The sequence below is a fragment of the Callithrix jacchus genome, chromosome 5 (assembly GCF_049354715.1).
Source record: "Callithrix jacchus isolate 240 chromosome 5, calJac240_pri, whole genome shotgun sequence".
Lineage (NCBI taxonomy): Eukaryota > Metazoa > Chordata > Mammalia > Primates > Cebidae > Callithrix > Callithrix jacchus.
Genome location: NC_133506.1, coordinates 120,064,578 through 120,073,473, shown reverse-complemented (window position 1 = coordinate 120,073,473; position 8,896 = coordinate 120,064,578). Strand labels below are relative to the sequence as shown.

At 57.6% G+C, this 8,896-nt stretch overlaps 1 protein-coding gene across 2 annotated transcripts; it reads left to right on the top strand.

Annotated features, from left to right (window-relative positions):
* Positions 1-1,555: 1,555 nt before the first annotated feature.
* Positions 1,556-5,674, top strand: NEUROD2 (neuronal differentiation 2). Of its 2 annotated transcripts, none has more exons than XM_002748524.7 (2): positions 1,556-1,747; positions 2,875-5,674. In XM_002748524.7, the coding sequence occupies exon 2, from the start codon at positions 2,880-2,882 to the stop codon at positions 4,020-4,022; it is 1,143 nt and encodes a 380-aa protein (XP_002748570.1). In that variant the 5' UTR covers positions 1,556-1,747; positions 2,875-2,879; the 3' UTR covers positions 4,023-5,674. The 2 variants fall into 2 exon arrangements, with proteins under 2 accessions (XP_002748570.1, XP_035159217.1); XM_035303326.3 differs by lacking the exon at positions 1,556-1,747 and adding an exon at positions 2,452-2,698 and having other exon boundaries at positions 2,875-4,850.
* The last annotated feature ends 3,222 nt before the right edge of the window (positions 5,675-8,896 follow it).

Below are 8,896 nucleotides of genomic sequence, written 5' to 3'. Positions count from 1 at the left end.
CGTGTGTGATCATGTGTGTGAGCGTGTGTGAGCATGTGTGAGCGTGTGAGATTGAGCGTGTGCATGTGTGGCGTGTGTGCGCGATCGTGAGCATGAGCTTTGTGAGCATGTGTGAGCGTGTGCATGTGAGCATGTGTGTGATCGTGTGTGCACATGATTGTGTGTGAGCGTGTGTATTGTGAGCGTGTGCATGTGTGAGCGTGTGTGTGCGTGAGCGTGTGTGAGCGTGTGTATGAGCTTTGTGAGAGCGTGTGTGAGCATGTGTGTGATTGTGTGTGAGCGTGTGTGTGATCGTGTGTGTGTGCGTGTATGTATGAGCGTGTGTGTGTGCGTATCTAAAACCGCCACCTCAACCTTTGCGGTTTGTATCTGTGTGTGGCCCAGTGAGGGGGTTGAAAGGTGAACCGCAAGATAAAACAGCAACTTCCTACCTTCCTTATCAAGACACCCATCTGATCTACCTCCCCTTGGCCACTCTTGGGATTACTGGGGTTGGCTTCAATATTTTCAGATTTTTCACAAGGGGAGGAGAATGCTTGAGTCTCATCAAGGAACTTCAGGCAGTTCTCAGCGCTGCTCGCTCCTCCTCCCTCAAATAACCAAGTCTGAAGGCCAGGAAAGAAAGCCGCTGGTGGACTGGTCACCTGTTTGGCAGTGGAAGGAGGAGACTGAGAGGTTTCTAGGTTAGGAATCCAGACTTAGACCCTCCCCTCCACCCCCAGATGGGTGGTGCACAGGCTCATCTCACGGTCCCTCCCCACCTCCACCCCAACATGGATACGCCCCCAACAACCAAGGAAAGATCTCCCATCGGTTGACTCCACAGATACACACATGTCCCCACAGACACACACACACGCCCCTGCAGAGGCACAGACATCCAGGCACATCTTTCCCTTTCTCTGTCTTTCCCTTGGTTTGAATTTCGTTTAGCCACATATGTTGTGTGTGCGTGAGGGCGGGTGGGGGAGGGGCAGACAGAAATGAGGGATGGCATGGTGCCAACATCTACCTATGGGGCTCGGCCAGGGACGCCCCTACATCCACCCTGGGAGGGGGCCTCAGCTGTCCCTTTGTGGCCAAGGGGACCCTCCTGGGGAGTGGGGGCAAGCGCAGAGATCCCTTCCCACCCCAGGGTCTGGTCCCTGATCCCACCTTGGGAGCCTGTAGGGGAGGAAATGGACAGAGCGGGACCCTGAGGGAGTATAGAATTGGCCACTATGAGCCCCCAGTGTCCAGCCTTGCCACCCCATTGTTCCCATGTGGGGTGCTCCATATCCAGGGGGGCAACTCCTCCCACCTTCTTCTCAATCCCTGCTTTCCCTGCTTTGGGCGGGGAGGGGAGGGCGGCAGAAATATTTATTTATTTCCTTTATTTATTTAATTTTTTTTTTTTTTTTTTGGAGTAGAGAGTGACAGATGGCGGCGGGTCCCGGGGGAGCCGGCTCTCCCCCAGTGCAGACGCATGCCAATCACCGTCTCTCATGTGATAGCTGCTGCCCGTGACGTGCCAAGCCCATATGGCCTGGCATAGAGGCTGGTACCCCGCCTGGTAGAGATGCCACACTCGCTCCGCGGTTCGCATGGCGCTCTGAAGACGCCGGCGCCCGCCGCCTTGAGGAGCCGCTGCCCCCGCTCCCAGAAGATGGGGGAACAATGAAATAAGCGAGAAGATTCCTCTTCTCCCCCCTCTCTCTCTTGCCCCCTCCCCCCCTCCCCTCCCCTCTCCCCTTGACTCCTCTCCGAGGTAAGTTGTCCGAAAGGGAGCTGGATCTGACCCGCCGGTTGGGAGGGGGGGCGGCAGCTTCGGCCGGCTGGAGGGTCCTCGAATACCTCCTTCCTGGGATGATGCCCCATCATTGGGTGGGCATCGGAGGTGCCCCAGGTTCTCTCTCCCTTAGGGGCTGCAGCCCAGGGGGCTGCAAAGGAGGCGTCTCTGCCTGCGATGGGCTCGGTGGGCGGGGGGGGGGGGGGGAGGCAGGATCAGGGAGGGGGAGATGCGAAGAGACCGAGACGGAGGACCCCTCCATGGTTGTCCCAAAAAGCCTGCGACCTTTCCCCACCACCAAAAAAAGAGAAGCAAACAAATTTGGATTTTTTTCCCCATCAATCCCAAAATACAACGAGATCTGAAGAGCCGTGTGGGAGGGAGACAGTTTGAAGGGGGAAGGGGGTCTCTGACCGCAGGAGGGACGGACTGGGCTAGCTTCTCTCAGTCTCCTCCCCACACCCCGCTTCTCCAGTCCTCGCCGCCCAGAGCCGGCTCCAGGAGCTGGGGACGCCACGGCTAGAGGAGACTATCCTCCCGCCTCTGGAATTGGGGGTGCGGGGGTGGGGGCCGAGCAAGGGGCGGCGCGCGGCCAAGTTGCAAATTGGATTAGGGAGTGTGGGGGTGAGAACCACGGGAGGGGTGAGGGAGCTAGGTAGAGGGGCCCGGGCCGCCCGAGCGCTGAGCGGGGCAGCTGTCCCCACCGGCGGCCGACCAGCCACTCTCCACCGCCGGAAGAGAACAGGCTTTCAGGGAGAGCGCGCCGCCTCCCCTGGCAAAGATATCTGGTCCCTAAAACCCCCACCTGGTCCCCGCCCTGACCCCTAGAAGAAGCGGGCGCGGGGAGCAGCCCCACATTCAAGCGAGGGGCGGAGCCGGGGCCCAGCGCGGAGGAGAGGGCCTGCGCCGAGATCTCAGGCCCGCAGCCGGGTAGGGCTGGGCCGGCTCTGGGCGGGGCAGGCGGCGGAGGTGGGCATAAGGGTAGCCTGGGCAGGAGCCCGCGCGAGACTTGGGGGTGGAGGCGGGTGGGGGGGCGGTCGTGACCCCACTGCACCCCTCACTTTGTGCTGTTTGTCTCCCCCTTCCCGCCCGCTGGGCGCCCTCAGGCACCATGCTGACCCGCCTGTTCAGCGAACCCGGCCTCCTCTCGGATGTGCCCAAGTTCGCCAGCTGGGGCGACGGCGAAGACGACGAGCCGAGGAGCGACAAGAGCGACGCGCCGCCACCGCCGCCGCCTGCGCCGGGGGCTCCAGGGCCAGCCCGGGCGGCCAAGCCAGTCTCTCTCCGTGGAGACGAGGTGCCGGAGGCCACGCTGGCAGAGGTCAAGGAGGAAGGAGAGCTGGGGGGCGAGGAGGAGGAGGAAGAGGAGGAGGAAGAAGGACTGGACGAGGCGGAAGGCGAGCGGCCAAAGAAGCGCGGGCCCAAGAAGCGCAAGATGACCAAGGCGCGCCTGGAGCGCTCCAAGCTTCGGCGGCAGAAGGCGAACGCGCGGGAGCGCAACCGCATGCACGACCTGAACGCAGCCCTGGACAACCTGCGCAAGGTGGTGCCCTGCTACTCCAAGACGCAGAAGCTGTCCAAGATCGAGACGCTGCGCCTAGCCAAGAACTACATCTGGGCGCTCTCGGAGATCCTGCGCTCCGGCAAGCGGCCAGACCTAGTGTCCTACGTGCAGACTCTGTGCAAGGGTCTGTCGCAGCCCACCACCAATCTGGTGGCCGGCTGTCTGCAGCTCAACTCGCGCAACTTCCTCACGGAGCAGGGCGCCGACGGTGCTGGCCGCTTCCACGGCTCGGGCGGCCCGTTCGCCATGCACCCGTACCCGTACCCGTGCTCCCGCCTGGCGGGCGCACAGTGCCAGGCGGCCGGAGGCCTGGGCGGTGGCGCGGCGCACGCCCTGCGGACCCACGGCTACTGCGCCGCCTACGAGACGCTGTATGCGGCGGCAGGCGGTGGCGGCGCGAGCCCGGACTACAACAGCTCCGAGTACGAGGGCCCGCTCAGCCCCCCGCTCTGTCTCAATGGCAACTTCTCGCTCAAGCAGGACTCGTCGCCCGACCACGAGAAGAGCTACCACTACTCTATGCACTACTCGGCGCTGCCCGGCTCGCGGCCCACGGGCCACGGGCTAGTCTTCGGCTCGTCGGCTGTGCGCGGGGGCGTCCACTCGGAGAATCTCTTGTCTTACGATATGCACCTTCACCACGACCGGGGCCCCATGTACGAGGAGCTCAATGCGTTTTTTCATAACTGAGACTTCGCGCCGGCTCCCTTCTTTTTCTTTTGCCTTTGCCAGCCCCCCTGTCCCCAGCCCCCAGAGCGCAGGGACACCCCCACCTACCCCAGCGCCGGGCGCGGGGAGCGGGCTGCCTGTCCTGCCGCTCTCCTGGGGCAGTGTGGTCCTCTTACCTGTGGGTAGCCCGTCCCAGGGGCCTCGATTCCCCCAGGGGACTCGCCTTCTCTCTCCCCAAGGGGTTCTCCTCCTCCTCTCTCCCAAGGAGTGCTTCTCCTGGGACATCTCTCCCGGCGCTCCCAGGAGACACCCCTCCCCCATTCCCAGTATCTTCTCTGAGGTTTCCTCCTCCGCCTCCTCCCTGCAGGCCCAAGGCATTGGTGAGGGGGCAGCTGAGAAGTGGAACGCGTTTTCCCCTCTCATTATTATTATTTTAAAAACAGACACCCAGCTGCCGAGGCAGAAAGGAGCCAGGCGCTCCCTCTTTCTTGAAGAGGGTAGAAGTCAGCGCGCCCAAGCCCGGGCCTGGAACGCCCTCACCCCCAACCCCAAGTCTCCGCGTTTTGCGATTTTAATTTTGGCGGGAGGGGAAGTGGATTGAGAGGAAAGAGAGAGGCCAACACAATTTGTAACTAGAATCCGTTTTTCCCTTTTCCTTTTTTTAAACAAACAAACATACAAAAAAAAAAAAAAAAAAAAAAAAAAGCTAAGAGGCGACGGAGGCCGAACGCAGAGTCCGGATCGGAGAGAAAACGCAGTAAGGACTTTTAGAAGCAATAAAAGGCAAAAAAACAAAAAACAAAAACAAAAACAAAAAAAACCACTACTACCAATAATCAAAGACACAAATATCTATGCAAGGAGGCTCCACCGAGCCTCGCGGCCCGGCCCGGCCCCGGGATGCCCCGCCCGGCCCGCGGGCCGCCCCGCCCGAGCGCGGATCTGTGCACTTTGGTGAATTGGGGGCCCGCGCCGCCCCCTCCCTCTCCCCAGGTTCTTACAATCAGTGACTCGGAGATTTGGGGCCCCAGTGCCACTGCCCTCCCCCGCCCCGTCCCGGTTGTGCGTCATGCTGTTTTTAAAAAACCTGTTTCCAAATTTGTATGGAATGGCAAACTGTTGGGGGGTCGGTTTGGGGAGGGAGGGTTTGCATGAAAGACACACGCACACCACACCGCACCGCACGCACAAGCAGGCCCGGAGCCGGCGTCCGGGGGCAAAAGGAGGTGAGCTCATCGGCTTCTCCTCCCTAGGCACTCTGTCCCTTCCTGGGGTGAGGGGTGGGGATGGAGACCTGCGGGAAGCCCCACCCCTGCCAGGACTGTGCCTCGGTGGGTGCCAGGCGCCCGGCGATTTTCGGTGTCTGGAGAAGGTATTTTTGGTCCAAGGAGTCCTCCTGGAGCTGGTGGGTGGGCGGGGAGAGGTCTGAGGGCTCCTGCTGGAAGTTTCCCCAAAAGGGGGCAAAAGGAGACACTCTCCCCACCGGAGGCAGGGGATCAGGCATCCAAACACACGATGCAAAAATGCAAACTCACAGGCGACACACCCACACACTCACCCACACACGCAATTTTACCTTCCTCTTGTAGTGAAGATGAAACTCCCGTCGGACACCCGAAGTGCATTGCGTGTTTCTGTTCAGTTTAATGACGATTAATAAATATTTATGTAAATGAGATGCAAAGCCCGACCGGTTTCTCACGTTGGCCTCGTTTCATTGAGGGGGGAGAGGAGATTTGAGCTGGGGCTGAGGTGATGAAGGCAGAGTGTCAAGTGACTGTGCAGAGGCCAAAGAGAGGGACGCTGGGCATTCTTGGGTGGGATTCCCACCCTAACTCCCCGTACACCCACTGGGCTATACTAGCTGCCCCTCCCAGACCCAACCCAGGCTCGCACCCACCCAGCACTAAAGCATCCATATCCTTACACTTCATTCCTGAACGTGCACACGCACCTCCATTGAAAATAAAACACTTTTTCATCTCTGAAAAATGATCAAGTTGGGAACAGCCAGTAATTTTACAACTCTCTGCCCACTGTTGCACAAAGGCAAATGGGCAGAGACAGACAACCATTTGAACCAGACAGGGGTATTTTTAAAACCAAAAAAATTATAAGGTCATGAAGATGAAATATTAATGAGGGAAGCCCCTTTTTCATCTTAAAGTTGTGTTTTAGTGGACTCAGGGGAATCAGCCATTCTGATCTCAGTAATGTTGACATTTTCAGGGCTGTCGACAAGGTTGGAGGAACACCCCCGGAGGTCTACCAGGTGGCCGAGTCTGGGTGCCCACCTGGTAGAGAGGAGCTTGACCTAACCATGTCCTCCTTGGGACAGGGCAGCCCACCCCATCCACATCTGAGCTGCCTTCTTCCTGCCTCGTGCAGTTCTGAACAGAGGGAACCCTAAGGGCTTAGAAGGAAGGACAGGCACTGGCTGAGTATCTCTTTCTCGGACACTGTGGCCTCACAATTCTTTTTCTTCGAACCTCAGAGGCAGGAGCAGCTCTGAACTGACTTCCCTGAAAGCACCCCTCCTCCTGCCCCCCTGCTCAGCCTGTGGTTCACACTGTATCCCTAAAATATTTGAAAAGGGGTCTGAGCTCCAAAGACTCCCATCCTGAAGCCTGAACACAGTTACTCATAAGGCCCCTCAAGGAGGCTGTTTCTGATGCTGCTCATTGAAATTATTTGTCCAAACACTGTGGCTTATGTTAGCACTGAAATGGGGTCTGTAGTGTTGGGGTTGAAGATTAAGGCCAGGCAGGCAAAGGCTTTTAAAGATTGGGCCAAGAGCCCAAAATAATATCTCCCTGACAAGCAGGAAAGGGAAAGGTTGTTGAAGAAGGAAGTCCTACATGTCGAAGGGTGGATCGAATTATACTATCAGAACTTGAGCTCATGGCATCCCCTAAATATCTATCCTCAAACCCCTTCAGTCCCCCGGTAGAAAATATGCCCCCCTGGTTGTCAGGACAGCTGCCAGCAGAGGCGCCAAAGCCAGGAGCTGTCCACACTGGGGTGCTGACCCTCGTCCAGTGTCTTTCCTCCCTCTGCAGAGAGAGGTTCCTGTGCCTGACCCTGGGGAACATGGAGCAGGAGGCCCTTCTCAATGCCGAGTAGGAATTCTCCAGCAGTTATCAGAAAATTTTACCAGAATCTTTCAAAATTTCACTGCCTTCTCTGGAATACTCCCAGGATCGTCTCTCTAGAGTGAGATCACGGACTAGGGCCTTCATCCCCAGGATGTGTCCCTGCATTCAGTATCTCATAAACCTCTGAATCACTCTTACTCATGAGATAAAGAAATTGGCCCATCTTTCTTCCCCCTCACTTATTGCAGGGAGTGTGCAGCAAGGCGCACATCCCAGACCTTAACCTGGAAAAGTCCGATCTGATCTGCACGCATGGTGCGGGGCAAGCAAGGCTTGGCAGGGGCAACCGCAGAGAAAAGGAACTTGGCACTCATCCCAAGGCCTGATTCTTATCCTGCCCTGGGAACAACGTTAATTGGGCTTCTCTCCCACTCAACCAGTTTCCTAGAACCCACTCTGATGTCCAGAGCTGGGCAGGATCCAGGTGGCTTGGGGCCTGAAGCAAAGGACCCCTCCATGTGGCTCCCCTGGCCAGATCACAGACTTTTCTATGCATTGCTCTTCAGCTACCCTATGTGGCTCAATTCTGTTTTTGAGGCTTGATTCCAGCCCTTTTAGAAGGATGCTGACTACTATTGAGTCCCTGTGTCTGTGATCACAGTGGGCGGGGGGTGCATGGGTCCCTTTTGGGATGGAAATCCCCCGAGCGCCTTTGCCTCTGTTGAATCAGGCATCCACACCAGTCACCCCTTTTCCGATTCCTGACCCTTCCCCCAACATTCCCTGCCCTCTGGCTGGCTCTAGCCTCTCATCACCCTCCTCCTCGATGCTCCACTTCCCTGATGAGATGGTATGATGAGCAGGAGAAGAAGATGTGTGCAGACGTGGGGTCCCAAACGTCGCCTTGCAGGTCTCTTTCTCTTGCTTGCTCTCCGCCTGCACACACGCACCCAGAGAGGCTCCAAGAACAGAAGCAGGGGAGGGAGGAGAAAAGGGGCCAGCGTGGTGCCGGGTCTGGGGAGAAAGCACAGAGAGGATGTCCTTCTTGCCCTAGCCTCAGCAGCAGGATCTCTAAGCACCCACCAGCCGGCTCAGCTCAACCACTGGGCCGCTGAACCCGGTGGCTGGATCCAAGTTCAATCAAGAGGGCATCTTCCTCTTGATTTTCCATCCTCCATTCCAAATCCAACATTCAGAAGATGACAGAGAAAAAGAGGTGTCTCTGAGTTCAGGCCATTTGCCCATCTGGCAGGAAAGGGAAGGAAGGCAGTTACTCCCTGCCCCTTCACTGTTGAGCTCCATTCCATCCACGACCTGGATAGTGAGCCATGGACCCCAGTGAACCTCCAGCCCTGATTTTGTCACCCAGGGAGACAGCCCAATAAATCACTGGGGACACCAACCCTCATGAGGGTCAGTGACAGGGAAGCCCTGACACTCTGGAAGCTCCATGGGACTGTGCCTGCTTCTCTTTTTCCCTTTCATGGGAAAGTCCACAAGCTGGTGGATACAAGAATTTCTGGGTGGATGTGAGAGATTTCGTTCTCTCTTGGGCAACCTTTGCTTTCTCCTCTTCCCCAGAATCATTAACAGCAATTTACCTGTTCTGAGGGGAGCCATTTATTTGAGGGGGGATTGAGACGAAGGTATGGTTCTAGATTCCACAGTTTACTCCTTAAGGAAGCTGGGAAGAAAGAGAAGGCAGAAGCCAGGACTGAGCAGCTTCAGCCTGACCTACACTCCCAACCCCTCCGTCACAACCGAGAGGCAGCGCAGGACTCTGAATCTGACCTGCTCCAG